At 43.4% G+C, this 21,392-nt stretch overlaps 1 protein-coding gene across 3 annotated transcripts; it reads left to right on the top strand.

The window, feature by feature from the left end:
• Window positions 1-1,420: 1,420 nt before the first annotated feature.
• ALDH8A1 (aldehyde dehydrogenase 8 family member A1) lies at window positions 1,421-19,857 on the top strand (the record flags this gene model as incomplete). Of its 3 annotated transcripts, XM_079781192.1 has the most annotated exons (7): window positions 1,421-1,562; window positions 6,258-6,401; window positions 7,747-7,902; window positions 9,416-9,565; window positions 11,424-11,680; window positions 12,769-12,930; window positions 19,405-19,857. In XM_079781192.1, 7 exons carry the CDS (start codon window positions 1,421-1,423, stop codon window positions 19,855-19,857), a joined length of 1,464 nt encoding a protein of 487 aa, XP_079637318.1. The 3 variants fall into 3 exon arrangements, with proteins under 3 accessions (XP_079637318.1, XP_079637319.1, XP_079637320.1); XM_079781193.1 differs by lacking the exon at window positions 9,416-9,565; XM_079781194.1 differs by lacking the exon at window positions 12,769-12,930.
• Window positions 19,858-21,392: the final 1,535 nt, after the last annotated feature.

Genomic DNA, 21,392 nt, shown 5'->3' with positions numbered 1-21,392 from the left:
GGAGTTTCCTCAAAAAACTGAAAATGGAACTCCCATTTGACCCAGTAATCCCACTTCTAGGAATATATCCCAAGAAAACAGAAACACCAATCAGAAAGGATATATACACCCCTATGTTCATAGCAGCACAATTTATAATAGCTAAGATTTAGAAACAGCCTAAGAGCCCATCAGCAGATGAGTGGGTTAGAAAACTGTGGTACATCTACACAACAGAATACTACGCTGGTATAAAAAAAGAAGAAATTCTTACCATTTGCAACAGCATGGATAGAACTGGAAAGCATTATGCTAAGTGAAATAAGCCAGTCAGAGAAAGATAAACATCACGTGATTTCACTCATTTGTGGAATATAATGAACATCATAAACTGATGAACAAAAATAGATAAAAAGACAAAGAAGCATCGAACAGGGGTTTCTTGTATGTTATATGTTATATCTCAGACAGAGTTTTGGTTTGTATCTTCATCTCTATGGCCACCCGGAATATGGGCACTGCCTCTGCAGCCCTGGTGTCAGGATGGAGAGGGAGTGTAGAGAGAAGGCATCCAGGGTACAGAAGCCAGCCGATGAGCAATGGAAAAGAGAATCTGTCCTTTTTTTTTTTTTGATAGGTATTCTTTTTTATTTGGTTATTATTTATTTTATTTTATTTTTCTCTCACCATTTATCCCCTCTATGCCCTCTTCCACCCCACCCCCACAATTACCTCACTGTTGTCCAAGTCCATGAGTTATTTCTTTTCTTCTTCTTTTTTTCTCAGTCCCTCCATGCCTCCTGCCCCCTACTGCTCTACCCGCCACCCTTACCAGAGATGTCTGCCTGCTCTCAGTCACCTCTGCAGGGTGAGGGCAGAGATGCAGTGAGGAAACAGCACATGGTTTAGTGACAAAAAGATTAAAGTTCATTCTTTACCAACTTTGTATTCAGTCTTGGACACATTAACCTCTCTGAAGCTCAGTTTCTTCTACCAAGTTGGGGAGGTAATGACATTCACTTTATAGAAGGTTGCTGTGTGGAATAAATGAGTAAATTCCTGTGAAGGACTTGCTTCAGGGCCTGGCACTCCGTCAGCGTTTGAGCCATATATAGCTTATAGCGTGAGCCCAATACTATGATACACACAGACGCCTTTTGAGAATTTTAAAGGACCATGAACACTTAAGCTGATATTAGTTTAATACTGTTAATCCACTTCTCACAATGTACTGGAAGTCTGCGAAGTATTTGATAACTCTCTTCACTCAGAGTCTGGAGACTGGAATACTGTTTGAGAGTGGCAGGTCACCTCCCCTTTCGCTGATTGGCAGATGGAGACCTGGCTGGACAGGAGGAGGAGACTAACTCAGCAGCGGGGGAAAGCGGTGGGGTAACCTGGCTGAAGGACTGTCAAGGGGAAAGGCAGGAGTTTTCTCACTATGGCTGGAACAAAGACCCTTCTGGTGCTGGAAAACTTCATAGGTGGAAAATTTTTACCTTGTAACTCATATATAGATTCTTACGATCCATCTACAGGGGAGGTGTACTGCAGAGTACCGGACAGTGGAAAAGAAGAGGTGAGTGTGTTCACTTAGGAGACTGAAATGGTCTGAATAGGTCGGCGAATTATGTGTAAATTCATTTCTAGAAGCAAAAAACTGAAATGGTCTTAATTATGTTGGTGAATTATGTGTAACTTCATTTTCTAGAAGTAAAAGACTGAAATGGTCTTAATATGTCAGTGAATTGTGTATAACTAACTAATTTTCTAGAAGCAACGGGGAGGATGTGGGTTTGGGAAAAGGTTAAACTTTAACAGAAGTTTTAGTTCTAGAAAGATTTACGTTGTAACTAACTGGTCATGTATGGTACATGGAGCAAATCTCAGGTTAATTATATGTTATAAGCAAATCATTAATCTAGGCCACCTACGACACAGACACAAGTCTCAGGCATTCCTTAATAGGGGTCTAGTAAAAAGTATTGTTTGAAAGAATTGTCAGTATTACGTGCTCTCTTTCTCTACCGAGTGTTGCTTAAACTTGCCAGTCTATCCATGGCTTTCTAAAAAACGTGTTACTTTACTAAAACACAAAATTAGAAAACCCAGGCATTTATTTTAGACTAGGGGCTCAGTGCACGAATTCATGCACCTGGAAAGGAACTGTGGGCTGCGAGGCTGCGGTGGGCACGGGGGCAGGTCTCGGCCCATCCTCTGCGCCCCCGCTCAGCCCCTCCCACTGCAGCCCCTGGTCCCCTGTCTGCCAGCAGCACTGCTCCTGCCTCTGCAGCTCCCATGCGCTGATGGTGCCAGCCCCGCTCACACCTGCTGATGGCACGGAGCAAATGGGGCCTGCGCCAGCAGTGGGTGCGAGCGGGGCTGGTGCCATCAGTGGGTGAGAGTGGCGGCTGCTGCCCCGATTGCCCCTCAGGAGCAGGGGGAGGTGGAGAAGCCCTCAGGGGCTATCAGGGCCAGCAGCTGCCACTTGCACCCACTGATGGCGCCTAGTGATCGAGACCGGCGCCGGGCACCAGCAGCGGGTGCAAGTGGCGGCTCCGGCACCGGCTGTGGGTGCGAGCAGGGCTGGCACTGGCCGTGGGTGCAAGTGGCAGCTCTGGCACCGGCCGTGGGTGCAAGAGGGGCTGGCACCACCAGCAGGTGCAAGCACCGGGTGGGACCGTGACACGCAGGAGCAAAGAATTTTCAGTAACCACTAGAGGCTCGCCCCAATGACAGCGACCAGCGCCTCACCATGGTCTGGCGCCCCCACTCACCTGCTCCACCATCCCGCAGCAGCCAATGCCCGCCATGTTCTGCATATGCCTCCTGATGGTCAGCACACGTCATAGCGACCAGTTGTTCGGTTGTTTGGTTGTTCTGGTTGCTTTGCCCTTCTGTCTATTTGCATATTAGCCTTTTATTATATAGGATTATCCTCTACTACTTACTTCTTCAAAATATCTAGTAAAATAAAACTGACCATTTCAATGGGGAAATTAAAAATCAAATTTCCATTTTTTTAGAATTAAATTTAACAGCATCCTTTTTCTTACTCAAGAGCTTCATGTTACACACATTACAATTTTTAGTGATGTAGAATTAATTTTATTGGAAGAATTTTATAAAATATTTGAAGTATATTTCATCAGTTATTGCACTGAGAATGTAAATATATCTGGGGTGATAAATGTGGCTAATGTATGTATACTCATCTAATGCCTAATGGACTCTAAATTATTTTTATTTTTTATTTTATTTATTTCCATCACCATTTATCCCCCATAAATATATTTTTTAAGGTACAGAGAACTAGATTATTTAAAGATAACTGTAACCTTAATATATAGTATTATATGCAAGGTTTTTGAAAGAACTATTATTTTTCTATTGTTAATATATTTTAAATCTGTCTTACATTAAAAAGAACCTTATCTTGTGGATTAAAGTTTGAAAATATTGGCTAATGTTGGTTAAACTGTACCCACACTTTTGTTTGCTTCTAATGACCTTGGATAGATGTGGGAAATTCATCCTTGTTTTCTCCAATCCTCCTCATCTTAGCGTGTTTTCCAAAGGGAAGTTAAAAATGAAAAATATGACAAATTCAGTTGAAATATTTTTTACAGCTAATGCTCATGCGTTTTCAAGTTATGGCTGCACCTACTAGTAGAGGATTAAATATTTTGGAGTTCCTAGCAATCTACCATGCAAATATTCTATTTGATCCCAAATATTCTATTTGATCCCATTCTATTCCCGCGCCCCACCCCCCCCCCCCCGATTTGAAATATATGGTCACCATGCAAACTACATGCCCAACTTCCCCAAAAGTCACTCACAGAAAGTGCAGCTGGTGCTGCTCACAGTGGTTCCCATTTATTCAGTTTTTGAGATATACTTTGCATCCACAGCCCCTTAGTATAAATTGTCCCAAATAGGAGTCATAACCTACAAATTGGACTCTGTCATCATCCTTATTTTACAGAGCACAGTATGCTAACACTCATCTCTGCTGCTTGGGCTCAGACAGTGGTCTCTCTCTCTGCCTTATACCATTGCAGACAGAAGCACAGACTGGAGTCAGACAGCCTGGCTGGGAAGACGAGCTGCACCACTTAGTACCTATGGTCTTGAGCTTGAGTTGAACCTCTTTTTGCCTCCGTCTCCTTATGTATGAATGGGGGGAAATCATATCTACTTCACAGTGGTGTTCTGAGAATTAAACAGACTGACTTACGTAAAACCCTTAGTGTCTGGCATCTATTAAAGCTCTCTAAGTATTAGCTTTTGCTAATATTGTATATCGTAGATGAATATGCATTCTATATTAAATGGACACAGGACATGTGGCATTAAACAGTTTAGAAGACATTACTGAAATTGAGTTTTCTGCTTCTCAAAAAGATTAGAGTTTTATATTGACAACTATAGGAAGATTAGAATTTTACATTACTGTAGAAATGAACTCTCCTCTTGTTGCCTTGGCAACAGGGTGTCCACGAGCCTGCATCTGTGGTGGAGATCACTAAGGCCCACATGCCTTCCTTCATCCTGTCTGCAGGTCCATATTAGAGACTCAGTTTTTAAGGTGAAACCATCATCTTTCCAGACATTTCTAATTAAGGCGAGGATCATTTTATACCTTACCTCAGCTCATCTGAAAGTGACTTTGTTCGCATAAAGAAAACAGGAGAGAAATGAGATCAGGTTTTCGGTAAGAGGGCCTAAGTGCCGGTGGTGGAATTGTCAGGTCACATGATACAAGAAATAAGCTGTGGCATCGGGAAGCCTGTGAAGAGGATTCTGGGGCTGAGCCTGTGGGCCCAATGGTGGGGAAGGCTCTATGATGATAAATGTTTGTCATGCACGTGAGAGAGGAGAGGGCAACACACTCTATGGATTTGCTATCTTCGACATCGCCTAAGAGAGGAGAAAGGCAGCAGGTGGCCTGAAAATTTATTCTGCCTTGCACACACCTTCTCATACACTATTTCCTTTTGGACTTAGCTCTAAAACTGGGTCCCCAAGCTCTCTGTTCAATTACAGATACCCTTCTCTCCAAACGAGGCCTCTTCCACTGGGCAGAGATAGGCAGGGAGCAAGGAGCAGGGGTGGTTGTTATGCCATAGCAGGCCAGCTCGTGGTCTTGGCAGCCACAAAGATCTGGGTTTGAATCCTGACTGCCAATTATTGGCTGTGTGACCTATGGCAAGTTACTTGAGCTCTCTGTGCTTCAGTGTTTTTCATCTAAATGGGCAAAGCAATACTCATGTTACAGAATTTTAAAAGGGGTTAAGTGAAATAATTTGTGTAATAGCACTTAGCAGATTTCCTTATATATAAAAATCTTATATAATAAAGAGCTAATATGCTAATGGTCATCACGCCATCATGCCATAACGACCGATCAGCAGGAGGCTGTGTGCACAGCAGGTGCATGCGGGTGGGCGGGGACTTGACGCTGTGTCCTTCTGGACACAGCCACAATGGCAACCTGAGGCCCAGGCAAGCCACGGATGGCAGCTGCCGCTGCCCAGGGCTGGCCCAAGGCTCAGGCAAGTTGCGGATGGTGGCTGCCGCTGCCCAGGGCCCGAGGCTCAGGCAATGAGGGCTGGGCCGAGGCTCCAGCAAACCGTGGTGGCTGCCTGAGGCAGCAGCAGAGGCATGATGGATGCGTCGCCTTCCCCTGATCGGCCGTGGGGAGCAGGCCTAAGCCATCAGTAGGACATTCCCTGAGGGCTCCTGGACTTGAGAGGGGGCAGGCCAGGCTGAGGGAAACCCCCCACACCAGTGCACAAATTTTCAAGCACCGAGCCTCTAGTTAGTCAATAAATTACCAATATGACTGGTCATTCCAAATGGGATGACAGTAATTTCAAACAAAATTATCAGGTATATCTGAGCTGGATTAAGAGTTTAGAGATTCTGTGGATCTCAACTAAGTTTCCCCTCTCATACGATATTTTTAAAAGTCTATATTATGCAATGACTGAAAATGTGCATCTGTTAAAATTCAAATAGCTTCTTTCTAATTATCTGATTGCCACATTCTGGATACGGGGCTCGAAATGGAGCATTTTTTTCTTTGTTTTTGTGGTGCCCCTGCTTTGCTGGTCACATCAGCAACACCTTGTGGGTAAATCAGCACTGGGGATATTCGGAATTAGGCAGGAAATAATCTTGGCGTCTATGGATTCTGGATTCCTGCGATCCCTGGGAGCAACAATAGTCCTAAGGGGTAAGACAACCCTCTTCCGTTTGCTCCTCAAAGGTAGAGGCTGCAGTGGAGGCTGCCAGAGCCGCCTTCCCGGGCTGGTCGGCCAGGAGCCCGCAGGAGCGCTCGCAGGTGCTGCACCGCCTGGCGGACCTGCTGGAACAGTCCCTGGAGGAGCTGGCTCAGGCCGAATCCAAGGACCAAGGTGAGGCGGGCGCACCTGCAGGGCTGTCTCTGCCAGAGCCGGGGGTTGAGTGCACCTGTCGCTTACTAAATGCTTTATGGAAAGTGTAACCCATTCCTCAGAGGCTGGACAACGATTCTTCCTCAACTGTAATCGCTGGAACTGGGCACTCCCTTCGTGTTACCCCTCCTGGGACCACCAGGCTGCAGGCACCCAGGCTTCTCCTGGCGGAGGAGGAGGGGGAAGCAAAACCACCCAAGGCCTCTGAGGGCGGAGGCGCCTCATTCTCGTGGCCAAAGCGAGTCCCCGCTGAACCCAAGTTCAAGGGGCAGGGAAATAAATACACTCTGTTTGGTGGAAGGAACTGCAAACATGCATGTCCAAGGGCATGGAGCTGGGGAGGGAGGATGAACTAGGGTTGATCACGTGATCTTCCACCAATTCTAAGAGGCGAATTAGAAAGCAAAGGTAATTTGAAGAGCAGTTCACAGTCAAGTTGCTTAGAAAGCGATCTGAGATACCACTGTTCTACTTCCCACACAATTGTCCCAATGTTTTACCTGCTTCCCAGAAGTCAGGGTCACGGAGTAAATGCCTGTAGGTCTTTGCAATAATATCTATTAGGAAAGGCAATTGCTTAAAATGATGTGCGTGCTGTAAACCAGCCTGCGGTTAGGCAGCAGCCTGCCTCCACGCCCTTAGGAATAAAATGGTTCCTGCTGGAGCTCCTGGCACCGCAGCGTCCCCGCGTCTCTGAGGGCAACTAAGGAACACTCCAGGCAAGCTTGGGTTTCTGGTTTGTTCAACCAGGAGCTAGGATGCGCGTGGGGCACGTGATGGGCGATCGAGTGCCACACAGCTGCAGCGCCAGGGGTTTCCTGCTGTAGTTCTGCCACGTGCCCATCTTAATGACCCCTCCCTGTGTTGGGGGGGGGGTACATTTAATATACAGCACGTGTTTATCAAAGTGGTTTTTTGGTGATGTGCAAATAGCAGCTATCTTTACACCCACGATGCCACCTCCCTCTTTGTGACATGTACAAAGCTTGCGATTTTGAAGGAGCTGGTGTGGGGGAAGTGTTAGCATCTGGCAGATTTATGATGACAGCTCTCTGAATTGTGCAGTCCACAAAGCAATGATCATTTGACTCAATTTACCTCCCCCACCTCACCTGATAACCTCATATCTAATTATTTCACGGTTTTATTAAACCACGACCAGTGCTTTGTATAGTCAGTGAATGTCTGTCCCAGGCTAGAAGGAACGGGGGCACCTGCAGGGTGAGCGGGGTATGTGTGTCATCCTGTCTCCATGTCCGTGGTGAAATACACCGACTGTGCTTTCTGTTGTTGACTGTTTTCACAGGGAAAACCATAACCCTGGCAAGAACCATGGACATTCCCCGGTCTGTACAGAACTTCCGGTTCTTTGCCTCCTCCATCCTGCACCACACGTCAGAGTGCACCCAGATGGACCACATGGGCTGTCTGCACTACACCGTGCGGGCCCCTGTGGGGATCGGTAGGTGCCGTTCCAGGAAAGCCTGGACCATGACTGCACAGAGAGCAGCTCAGTCAGTTCTGTAGAATTGATCTAAAGGGACAGATTAAGGCAAAGGAAAGACTTCTTCTACTGTGACTAAAATACAGTTTTGGCCTTACAAATCGATTTCTGGTTTATTTTCTTTGTGTGAAATTCTCTACTTATTCCTGGAAGATTGTTCTTGGGTAATCACAGGTAAAAGAATGATGCAGAGAGGAAATTCATGAAGGAGGATTCCCCCCCCCCCCTTTGTAACAAAAAAATGTCTATTTCCAGGAAGTAGATTAAGAGCATGGCTTCTGGATGTGTGTGGGGCAAATTACATAGCATTTGTGTGCTGCAGTATTCTTATCTGAAAAACTGAAAGAATAGTTTGATTTTATCTTTATATATTTTATATGAATTAAATAAATTAGTAAGTGTAGAACATTCAGAACAGTGCCAGGTACATGGTAAATAAGTTTTGGCTGAATTATCTACTTTCCTCACTCATTTCTTTGCTTCCTGCCTTTTGAAGACCCCTAATTATCTGCAATGACTGAAAATTTCCACTAGATGTCACTAGTTCCTCTCAGAAAACCCCCACTGTTCATATTTTACTAGTTATGTTTTATGACAGGATAAAAGAATAAGTTAAAAGGAAAGAAAATGGGACATCTTACCAATTTGATTATTTGAAACCTTTGGAAATGGTATTTTCAAGGCATTATGAAAAACTCAGACATCATCCTAAGAAGGATGCGAATACATTATGCTGCAAAAATATTATCTCCTAAAGCAAAGAGTTTTCAATGGGAAATGTAATAACATAAACTATGTTTATATACTTTTATAGCACAGACTTGAAGGCAGATTATAAATTAAGTGACTTTGTTTTTATTTTTGCTTGTTTCATGGTGGGGAGGCTGGGCAGTTTCATACTATCATATGAAGATACATTCTAGTTGTTGGTTCTGTTAACTAAAGAGAAAACCCATCTGATCAGGATACAGGTGAAAACTTAGAGAAACTTTTTTAATGCAAAAATCCTCTGGCCGATCAAGATGGATTTCACAACCTCAGAACCTATTTGCTCTTATTTTATAAATAGTTCTAAAAAGCTTGAATTTTATGTCTCCATCCAATAAACTCTGAAGAAATGGTAGCTGGACAGTTTAATGATGAGGAGGGGGAGATTTAGACACATGTAAAGATGAGTCCATAAATCTCAAAACTCATCACATTATGGAACTGTTTAGCCCCCAAATTTATACAACTATTGCTCATTAATATAATTGTAAGCTATCAAGAAAAGACTGAACTGTATTGATTATAGTTTTACAAGGCACAGTTGTTGGTAATACATTTTAGAACGATTTCCCTGAAGTTGGCTTCAGATAAGCAAAGTTGGGGGTTTTAGGAGCTTAGGTTCCATGCAGCGGAAGGAGAACCCCGTAGGGCCGGTCTGCTCTGAGGGGCATGTCATTTTGGCACTGCTTCTGCTCTTGGTTAGCTGGTCTGATCAGTCCCTGGAATTTGCCACTCTACTTGCTGACCTGGAAGATCGCTCCGGCGATCGCTGCGGGCAACACTGTGATCGCCAAGCCCAGCGAGCTGACCTCAGTGACTGCGTGGATGATGTGTAAACTCCTGGAGAAAGCAGGTAATTAGGTGTCAAGAGTTTGAGGGAGGATTGGCTTTGGGGCTGCACATTGTGTAGGCTTTAGCCCCCTTAGGGTCACTGACATTTGAAAAGTTATTTTGGATAGAAACCTACTAAACAGCAAAGCAGATTCCACGGACATCTCTGGTTTTTGTCTCCTTGTTCCTTTTCTGAGAAATTCCCTTACACAGGGATCAGGTTCTAATCCCCTTCTTTACAAAATAGAGTCCACCTTCTCATGCCCCCACCCCCATCCAAATATCAGATAAATAACCACATGCCCAATGTTTGATGGCAATGCAGGGCCCCCTCTTGCCAATGATGGGACACTTGCTCTTGTTTTCCTCCCATCAGCCACAGGAAGGACTTCTCCCCCAAGCATCTTCTTTGCCCCAACCCAGGGCCTAGCTGCTGTCACATGGTGCCTGGCTTTGGGCCTGCCCTCACCTGGCAGAGATATATGACGCAGAAAGCTGACTTCTATGCTAGATTTCAACATGTGCACATTGAGTGTAGAGGAGCCATCACTGGAAATGAGGCTCATTGAATCTTCCCCTTGGGGGCTCACCTGAATGGGGCCTCGGTTGTGGCCTCAAGGTGATTGGACTAAGGCTGTGGCTCTACGCAAAGATGTTTTGGATGATAATGAATCATCAATGTAAAATTATTATTTATACTTTAAAAGCATATCCTTGAAGAGAATGTTCTAATCCAAAAAAATTATGTTTCTGTTGAGAGAATGTCTAATCTGGAGCAAGGGAAAAATACTAGGAGCAGGAAGTAGTTCAAAATCCTCAGACACTGGAGACGTCTGTTCCTGATGTACTTCAAGCCTGGAGAAACAGAGGGAACAAACTCAGCTGCCTCCAGGCAAACCCCCAGGGCTTCCAGGACACAACACAATTGCACACAGATTTTCTCTCTGAACACTTGAAGTCAAGGGCCGTTTCTAATTCGGATAATGCACATTTAGATAAGCATCCATTTACTTAACAATTATTTCCTAATAATGCTACCTCCCTAATAGAAGTGTTGGGGGATCTAAAGAAGGTAAATCCCTCACAGCAATGACTGACCTGCAGTAAGCACCCAGTAAATGTGAATCAGCACTTAACTAGTATTAATCCTATGTGGCAAACTAGGCTGTGTGCAGGAGGTACATACAATGGAGAGCAAAAAACAGGTACTATTCTGCCCTTAGCTAGTGTACCTTCTAGTGGTGGATAGGTAATGAACAGGTAAACATTTAAGTAAATACATGCAGACATAGGGCAGTAGGATCTCATGATAGAAAAGACTGGACTGGGGCATCTAATTTTGGGTGTTCTTGGTACTTTAAGTCAGACCTAGATTGTAATGATACATTTATATCATGGGGCTCAGGACCTTCAACTCAAAACTTACCTTCCTGGGGTAGGGAGAGCCACCTTCACTCCCCTGGACCAAGGGAGTCAACTTCTTCCCTGGATTTTGCAGCACTTGCCCTCCCCTCTACTTGACATTTTCACACTGCATTGTGACTCCCTGGGTGCCAGCTTGGAGCAGGGCTCTCCTCCCTCACAGGGCTTGACCTACCGGAGGAATCTGCATCCTCAGCCTCGGAAGCCTAGTCAGTTTTATGGAGTGAATTATATAGAATGTTGTACCCTGAAGTTTCTGGGGCAAAGCATCTGGAGAAATTACGCCTAGGGTGTATGCTAGGCAGAGGTGATACTGTAGTTTTTGCTTTACTATTAAACTAGAGATGACCATAAGAGTTCAATCCCACCTACTGGGCTTTCAAGGAGAATTGCCATGTAACCTAAAGTCCTCAGCATGCTGAGAACACTTACTGTAACGGATACTGTTTCCCATCCAGGTGTTCCACCAGGTGTGGTAAATATTGTGTTCGGCACAGGGCCCAGGGTAGGCGAGGCCCTGGTGTCCCATCCAGAGGTGCCCCTCATCTCCTTCACTGGGAGCCAGCCCACAGCCGAGCGGATCACACAGCTGAGTGCTCCCCACTGCAAGAGGCTCTCCCTGGAGCTGGGGGGCAAGAACCCTGCCATCATCTTTGAGGATGCCAACCTGGAGGAGTGTATTCCAACCACTGTCAGGTCCAGCTTTGCCAACCAGGCATGTCCTCTGGGTTTTGGTTTGCTTGTTTGTTGGTTGGTTTTGAACTCTGCTGCCCTGTCAAGTAGGATCTGTTTCATCTCAATGCCCAGCCAGGAGTAGGTCAATCCGGTGCTATATCAGTGAAAGGAGAATCGTTACTTTGTGTTACTCCATTGACCATCTGTTCAATCTTAGTGTCAATCCATAGCCTTTAGAGTCACAGCTTCTGTTCAGCACGTTCCTTTTCTTGAGTTACACAACTTTTATCAGGGAGCAGCCATGGGCAAAATGATTGATTTTTGCTACTCCAAGCTTATCCATACTGGTATTCATCGATTTCCCCAGACTCTTCTTGCTGTCTAGATGGCCTACCTCCAGTAAACCTTTTTCTCCTCTCAGAAGCCTTTCAAATGCATTCTCATCCTTAGAAATAAATACTAGAACCAGTCTAGAGCTGGTTTTTTACCTTAAAGTCACAGATGAGTTTCAGGGCAACTTTGCATCTCCTGAAACTGTGGAACAGGTGTTTTCCTGGGGTCCATAGTTTTCATCAGGGTCTTCAAGGCCATAGCATCCCAGAGGGTGAGGAACACGAGATCAGATACCCTACACCGTAGGCTTCATGGAGAGGGTAATTGTGCCTGCTTCTGTGCAACGTATTAGCCTCAACACCCAGGACAGTCCCTAGGATGGAGCATACATATTGAATGATTTTCTCCAAAGCTGTGTTTTAACTTTTTTAAGATAAAAAACAAAGACTTAAGCCAAAGAGTTAGAACTTCCATAGAAGGAAAGATGAGTGGAATGAGATATATCTTTATTCAACCTAACTTGAATAATTTGCATAATCTTTTGAACCTTCACTTCTTTATCAGTAAATTATGGAAATTGTAATAATTATGCCTTCCAATAGGGTTTTTATGAAAAACCTTCTGTATAATGATTATTTTCATGATCATTATAATTGTAATTAATTCTCTCTCAGAAATTCCTACAGAAAGTGGCTTAGAAATATATATATATATTACTCAGAATGCAGCATGATCTGTCCATGAAGGAGTGTGTCCTGCAGTCTTGTCATTTTCCTCATGTGTCATTCTTGGCAGGGTGAAATCTGCCTCTGTACCAGCAGAATCTTTGTCCAGAAGAGCATCTATAGTGAATTTTTAAAGAGGTTTCTAGAAGCTACCAGACTGTGGAAAGTAGGCATTCCCTCCGACCCGTCGGCCAGCATGGGAGCTCTGATAAGTAAAGCTCATTTGGAGAAAGTAAGTAAATCTCTGCCATGTACCTCACAGGAAGAGTTCTTGTTTGGAGAGAAGCTCAGTGCAAGGCATGCTTTGAAATATTGTTAATTACTACCTTATTTTTGAGCAGTTATGACCTGTGGGAAATTATCTCTGGATACAGAGTCTAAAAATGTTGGATGTGAATAAACAAATGTAGTGCAGATTTAAAACAGCATCTGTGTGAAATGAATGCGCTTGAGAAGTCAGCATGGAGATACCACCAGAAGAGTGAGAAAGGCAATTTTCAAAGCATAAAGGTCAAAATCTCCATGAGTCACTGTTCCCAGTGGAGAGGGTGCTGCCTCTGGCTTACAGCAGATAGCATTTTGTAATTGCCAGAACACACAGTCCAAATTATGTGGTCTTTAGTTAGTGGAGTGACTAGCGGTGGCTTACATGGGAGAAGCCATTGATGGTGTATGGGTGGTTTAAGGAATTTTGATTTCTAAAGTCATTTTAATTTATTACCTGATGTGACTCTTCCCAAAATAAGTCATAGATTTTGGTACTGGAAGGCTCTTGTCTTCAGCTGCAGTAACTAAGGCCCACCAAGGAAAATGTGCCTCCATCATCAGTCCCTAAGGGACGAAGCCGTTACTTAAGTTTGTAGAAATCTGTGGCACTGCACTGATTTGGCAGACTTAGCACAGTTTAACATTGACCTTCACAATATTGTGAAGCACAGAGGTCATAGGTGGGAGGGTGATGTTGCTTGATGGTCTCTTCTTTTTTTTTTTTTTTTCTCAGTGAAATAGGAAGCAGGTGATGGGGAGAGAAGGTGTTGGGGGTTTCAGGAGAGAGGAGAAGGTATGGAATAGTCTTGCAGATCAGGAGAGAGAATGGACTTTGAAATGATTGTGTTGTCAGCAGGCAACTCCAAGGGCTCATTCTGGCTTGTGGTCACTTATTTCAAGTGAGGCTAGCCAGCATGGCTGTTTTCTTCCAGTCGAATTCGCCTGCAAGATTACAGGTGCCTAGGCAGCAGTCCTCAGAGCGCCCATGGGACTTATAGTTGTGGATGTTGCCCCCTCGTGGAATGAGGAATCACCAGGTGCAGGAGGCTTCTTTGTCCTCTCTTGTCCGGCTGTTCTGGACACCAGGCCTCCATGCCTGCCCAACCATACATGCAAATAACTGTTGCAAAACAAGTTAAGCATGTTCTGAATGCTTCCTATGGAGCAAAAGCTAACTTCCAGAAGCATTTTTGCAGTAGGCTCAGGGGCCTGGTGCAGTCTGAAGTCCCCTTTGCAATTCACCACTCACCTGAAGTTTAAAGTTCTCTCTATAGGAAATCAACAGAGAGACTATTTTTTTTTCTATCTTAGGCCATAATTCACCCAATGAAAGGATATATATCAGTGAAGTAAATAAAAGTATTTGATTTTCTTGTGGGCTTTAACATAATATTTAAAAAATATGTTTTTATTTATTTCAGAGGGGAAGGAAAAGGGAGCCGGAGATAGAAACATCAATGATGAGAGAGAAACATTGACTGGCTGCCTCCTGCATTCCCCGCACTGGGGATCGAGTCCAAAACCTAGGCACATGCCCTGACTGGGAATCGAACTGTGACCTCCTGGTTCATAGGTTGACATTCAACCACTGAACCACACTGGCTGGTCATAACATGATATTTTTGATGCTCAGCATGACCCTACTTGCCCACAGTGGCCTTTTCTTTAGGCTGCCTCATGGTTCTTCTGAGCTCCACCCAAGGCCCCCTTGTAGGCATCTCTGCTCTCTGACAACAAACAGCTTCAGCCATATGAGTTGCTCTTCCTCACATGGGCAATGGGCCCTCTTCAAAGCCAGCATCAGACCGTGTGGGTGCTCATTAGATGTCCCAGGATGCTGATAGCAATCAAGAGGAGGCAACTTAAAACCTGGTTGTGCTGAGCTGAGCTCACACGCTGTTCTTTTAAGAGGATCCTGTGTCCATGCTGATATTTCCAGATTAGCCAAGTTACTTTTAAACCTTGCTTTAGTATCATAGTTATTTGATACACCTGGCTGTGATGTATCTTGTTATGTATGGTCATACGTCACCTTGTTCACAGTCAAGCCTGAGTCTTTAAAGTGACCCGGGAGTCTGTCACCCATTACCACTGTCCCTATTACCTCTGTCACCCTTCCCCTCTCTCATTCAGCTGCTGCATGCTAACCTCCCTATTCTTCCTTGAAAATATCGGGCCCCTCCTTCTTGCCCTTTGCTCTTGCTGCCCATGCCCCCTGGAATGTTCTTCCTTCAGAGATTTACTTGGCTTCCTCCTTAGATCAAATGTTACCCTCTGAATTAGAGCTTGCCTGCTCACCCTATATAAAGTCACACCCACCAGAACTTCCTCTGTCTCTTTGCAGCTTTATTTTTCTCCGTGACTCTTACTACCACCTGACATATAATATGCATTATTTATTCCTTTATTAACTATTTTTACTTGACTAGAATGCAAGCTCCATGATCAGTTTCATTCACTGCTAGATCCTTACATCCCAAAAAAGTGCCTGGAACATAATAGTTGCATATTATTGTTGGACAAATGTTTGAATTAACACTACATCTTGTGTTCTAGTTATACCCCCAAACTTGAGGATTCCATTTTCCTTGAACACTTGAACACAAGCATCTGGTCTCACTGATCATTAAATCACAATAACAATAAAAAATCCATATAAACACATACAAGCCTTTGAGGTTTTGCTTCAGACTCTCCTCTAACTCTTCATTTTTCCATTGGTTATTTCAGCTTATGTCACAGGCAACTTTAAATTGAATTCTAGTTTCTTAAAAATCTTTAAAAATATTGGCGTTCAACACCTCATTATTATACAAATCCAACTTCTTACATGCCACCTCAGAATTTCAAAAAATAGGACCAGCTTATTTTCTAAATTCATTAGAGATTTTTACAGAATTACTACAAATAGGCAAGTGGACCTTTTTCTGTAGGTCCACAACTCCTCTCCCCCAATGTTCTTACTTTCTCAAGAACCAACTTACAAAGAGGTACCACAATTTTTCAATTATAATACATTTTAGTTGAAAACAACATATTCCTCCAAATTATCAAACTTATGTTTCATTTTGTTTTTGGTGATTCCCAGTAACTTTAATTACCCCTAACATGAACATAGAGAATTTAGCAAGTTGTAGTATCAAAATATTTTCGTATACAACTTTCAAAAAATGTTCTAGGGTAAAATACACACCTTAAACTTTGTGTATTTAAGTGGCTCCACAGAGAAGACCTTAAATCACCTTCTTTTCAGTATGTTGGTGTTTGGGGTCCAATGACAGGGATCCCCACGCACGGGGCATCCTGGTGGATCCTGAGGACTTGTCTGCTGCAGACTGAGAATGTATCAAGGGCAGGTGGGAGCTGAGGCCTCCCTTAGCATGTGTGTGTCCCCTTAGCACCTGTGCACAGACAGGAGTGCACCACCTGCAGGTCCTGGGTAACCCCAACCCCAGGTCCATCTCCTGCCTCAGCCCAGCTCCCCATGTGAGTTTCACCAAGTGAGCTAGTTCTCATCTGAGTCCAGGCTAAGATACGAAGGGAGAGCCTGGTTTCCCCCCACTTCCTCCTCTTGGCCTTCTCAGATTGTGACTTTTCAGTTCAGTCTGCCAAACCATCTGGGATCAGGAGACAGGGGACATCTTTCCTTGCCTTTCAGCAGAAAGCTCTGGGGGCTGTGTGCTAAGGAAGGTGTATTTGCCATCTTTGCATTCCTCATCTCCTCTTCTGCACTATGTGTATATCCTCTCCAAATTGAAATAGCCCTGCAGAGTCTGGGGTCTTCGTGTCCATCCTACCTCTGTGTGATTGTCATAATAGAATGGTGATGCAGTGACAGAAGAATCCAAGTAGAATGTGTAAAGGTTGTGCTGTAATGGCAAAGGGCTCAGAAACTCACAGAGACAGAGTTTCTCACATGTTCCTAAGTGGAAATGTCATATCCCAGGTTCCTAGTAGCTGCAGGGGATGCAAAGTAAATTGCGATGATTCTGTCCTCAAGGAATGAAGGAAAGTCTCCCTTTCCTATTTCAGACAGTTGCTTTTTCTTTCTATTTTTACCCTCCATAATCCTCTCCTACTTGTCTGTCTGGAGAATCTGGCTGTATGCCTGTCTTCCCATACATGCACGTAACTAGTGAGATAGAATTCTCGAGTGTTTACAGGAAGGCTGGGGAAGCCCAGAGGATGTTCACAGATGCATCTCCCAGTTGGACCAGGCAATGAGGTCCACTCTTAAAGTTTCCTATCTCCTGTCAGCTAAGCAAAGTGACACACAGAGGGGGGACACCTCTGAAGTCTCTTAGCTCGTAAGTGTCAGATCATGCATTCATTGTCATCTTCATCAACAGCAATGACCATTGCTGGCATTCAAGAGACTTACTGTGCCCCAGACATTATGCTAAATATTTCACATATTTTATTTAATACTATGAATAGGTGGCAGTGTTAATCTTATTTTCAGATGATGAAACTGAGACAGAGCATTTAAAATCCCTTAGCTAGTGAGTAATTTGAGCACAGTTGAGCTCCCAAGTCCACTCTTCTCTGTGCTCTGATTTTATATGCAAAGCTAGTAAGTACTAACAATTCTCCACTCAGGAAAAGTTTTGTAATAATAATTCATTACCTTTCATAGCATATTACCAGTCCCAAGGTTGTTTTTTCCCCCCAGATTTTACTGAAAATCTCAGTTCCTGAGCTGCTAGTATAGGTATCATTCTATCATCCCTCTAAAAAATAAATTCAGTTTAGTATGAGTCACCTTATGCATTAAATATTTTGATAAACCCACAATTTGAAACTAACACCTCTCTTCATATTTGATTATCCCAAGAGCTTCTAAGAGATAATCCTGTAATTCCGTTTAGACATGACAATGTGAAGCCAGAGCACTCCTTGTACATGGAATTGTGACATATTTCCTGGCACTGCCTCCAGAATGTGCTGCTGGAGAGCCTGGCCTGGACTTCCTTCATTCACCCCAGAGGCAGCCTTCGACATCTTTTCATTAACGTGGGTGGGTTGTTTTAAAAGGAGTGAGAGAGGAGGGAGAAGAGAAGTCCAGACCTATTTTAGTCTCTACCCACAAACTGGCCTAGGGGTTTTCTGGGAAGGCTTTGAGCTCATCGTGCCAGCTGGGGGAGGAGGTGTGGCAGAGGGGAGGATAAATTGAACCAAATGTTCTGTTTTTAAAAAGTCTTTGACTTACGGCGTATTAAGTGTGCTCCAAATTGGAGCAACAAGTAATAAGATAACACTACCTTTTTTTTATTTTTACATGGCAAATATATAGCTCTATTTTGAATATAGTTCTACAGTGGAGTTCTAATTCAATACTGGGACAGGATCCTCAAACGATAAATGATAAGTAGGAACCCAAAATGCCCCTTCAAAATTGACCTTGCCTTTGCTGTACTACTTGACTCTTGTTCTGTATTTTAAATTTTGGGGATTATTTTTATATTTCTCCTATGCTTATAATACTGCTCAGAGGCAGACTCATATATCATTGTGACTTAAACATTTCCATATATAAATACATATATGATTATTATAAGTCTACAACCATTAGTAATAAGTATCTGTCATTATCTCTAAGTCACTGGGTTAGCTTATTACATAACTTATTTTCCATTATAGTTACCTAGATATATTTCTGAATATAATCAGTAATGATACTAGAAATTATTTGTTCTGGAAGTTCAGATATTTGAAGGATATCCTGGACTTTAATTAAATCTTGTACACCATTCCACTTCACACTTTCTACAATGGGCATAGCCCCTCAAAAAGTGATAAAATATTCTTTTTGTGTATTTAATTACTGAATATGGCTGAATGTGAATTCTAGTGTTCCTGTTTATTAGTTTTATGAAATGCGTACCCTTTCTGAGGCTCAATGACATCTTCAGCAAGTAGAGGATAACAATACATTGCCAACAGACTTTTGAGAGTATATGTAAGGCACACATTTACTTAAACATTAAGTAAATTAGCTCTGACTGGTTTGGCTCAGTGGATAGAGCGTCGGCCTGCGGACTGGAGGGTCCCAGGTTCGATTCCGGTCAAGGGCATGTACCTTGGTTGCGGGCACATCCCCAGTAGGGGGTGTGCAGGAGGCAGCTGATGGATGTTTCTCTCTCATCGATGTTCCTAACTCTCTGTCCCTCTCCCTTCCTCTCTGTAAAAAAAATCAATAAAATATATTAAAAAAAACACAAAAAAAAACATTAAGTAAATTACTCTCTCCTTTTCCATATGAGGACTGAATGCCCAAGTGATGAGCACTTGTGCTCCTCAGGCTCAGCAGCTGAGTAATCGATCATAGATTTCTCGGCAATGACCTCATACGTCTTTCCTAGATGATTTCAAAATACTGAATTTTTTGTTGCTTTGTGTGAAGGTAAGATGTTACTAATCATGGTTTTCACCCACCCAGGTCCGAAGTTACATCAAGAAAGCTCGTGCTGAAGGGGCCCAGATTCTGTGCGGTGAGGGAGTGGACAAGTTGAGTCTTCCCCCCAGGAATCAGGGAGGCTATTTTATGCTTCCCACCGTGATAACAGACATTAAGGACGAGTCCTGCTGCATGAAGGAAGAGATATTTGGCCCTGTGACGTGTGTTGTCCCCTTTGATAGCGAAGAGGAAGTGATTAAAAGAGCCAATAGTGTGAAATATGGGCTGGCAGCGACCGTGTGGTCTAGCAACGTGGGGCGTATCCACCGGGTGGCTAAGAAGTTGCAATCAGGCTTGGTCTGGACCAATTGCTGGCTCATCAGGGAGCTGAACCTTCCTTTCGGGGGGATGAAGAGTTCTGGAGTAGGTAGAGAAGGAGCCAAGGACTCTTATGAATTCTTCACTGAAGTCAAAACCATCACCATTAAACACTGACCTTGGCCAGTGGAGAAATTGTTATGGTCAATGCCTGGCTACAGACAATCAGTGGTGAAATGTGTGAATGGAAATAGTGACAGAAATTCCAGCCAGGGCTTGACTCAGCTGAAGGTTATCTCTAGCTTATCTTCAGTAGTTAGTATTTTTACCTGCTTGGTGAAGAGATGCTGTCTATTTTAAAGGTGAAGAAAAACAATGTAATACTTCTGCTTAGGAAGACACAAAAAGGAAGCCAAACAATTGTCCTCCTATGTTGTGTGTTCATAGGATTTAAAAAAAAAATCATTTTGATTAGATTCTTGGAAATTCACAGATAATCAGATTTTTTTTTTCATTTGCAAGTAAGTAGTTAAAATAAACCTACAAAGCCAAAGAGAAACAAATCACCATAATTTCCTACCTTTAGGGAGATTGTCAAGATGGTCTCCTATCCATCAGTCAGCAGCATGGCGAATTGTTAATTGACTGTACCTCATTATGAAGGGGGCCGTGAATGTCAATGATAACCACAGCATGGGATTTGTCAGAGAAGGAACATATGGTATCTCCCAATAAATATATCTGCATAAGCACAAAGAAAAATAACATAACTATTACTTTTGGAGGAAACTTAGGACAAGAAGAAATCAATCCATTCCTACTATGATGTCTAATCAATTCCAATTCTTAGTGTGTGTACCTAATGGGACTTAACAATTTACTAATCCTAAAGGAAGCAATAAATGTTAAGCAATTTTAGTAACCAGTATGGCATAGATCTTCTTTTTGAATTGTCCTTTATTCCTCCTTATCCCCATCCTCTCAGGAGTATGGCCTTATACTAAGTAATAAAGGTATTTCTAGTGCTTTCTTTTCTAGATCCTCTGGTGATCAGAGGAGAAACTTGTTTTGAGCACCTTCTATGTGCCAGGCACTGTGCTGTGACAAGGTTTATAGACCTTAAAACAGCATGTTCAGGATTACACAAAAGGTATGGGCAGAGGTAGGTCTGACTCCAACGCCAGGGCTCTGACTCCAATGCCATGCTCTCTGACCACTTAATACTTGCCTTGAACTGTGTTCCAGAAGCAGCCAAGTACTATAGTTCCTAGAACATCACGGTGTGTCTCCCTTCCTTGTCTCCTCCTGCTTTGCCTCTTCCCTCTTCACCTCCAGCACAGCCCTTTCCATACTGCCTGAAACAGTCCGACTTCCCGACAGGACAGGAATCACTGATGGCCAAGCAGATGTTTATCCCCTCCTTTCACAGCACAGTGCCTGGCACATAGAAGGTGCTCCAAACAAGTTGCAGGAATGGAACCAGGTCTTCTTGGAGCTCTGGGATATTTATTGGATGGTATATAGGGGAGCTGGTAGGGGGGCACATTGATCTTTATAATTTTGCATAGGGTTTTGTTTTTATAATTTTGCATAGGGTTTTGGATATGTTGGCTCATTCACAAATGCTGAAAAATATAAATCCCCTTGAAGTCAAGTGATGGTGTCAGATCATACCTGATTCCTAAGGTTTATCTTCCTTTCCCCCTCCTTTC

This window comes from Cnephaeus nilssonii (assembly GCF_951640355.1).
Source record: "Cnephaeus nilssonii genome assembly, chromosome: 9".
Classification (NCBI taxonomy): Eukaryota; Metazoa; Chordata; class Mammalia; order Chiroptera; family Vespertilionidae; genus Cnephaeus; species Cnephaeus nilssonii.
Note: the sequence above shows the minus strand (reverse complement) of the source record. Positions and strands in the feature narration are given on the sequence as shown.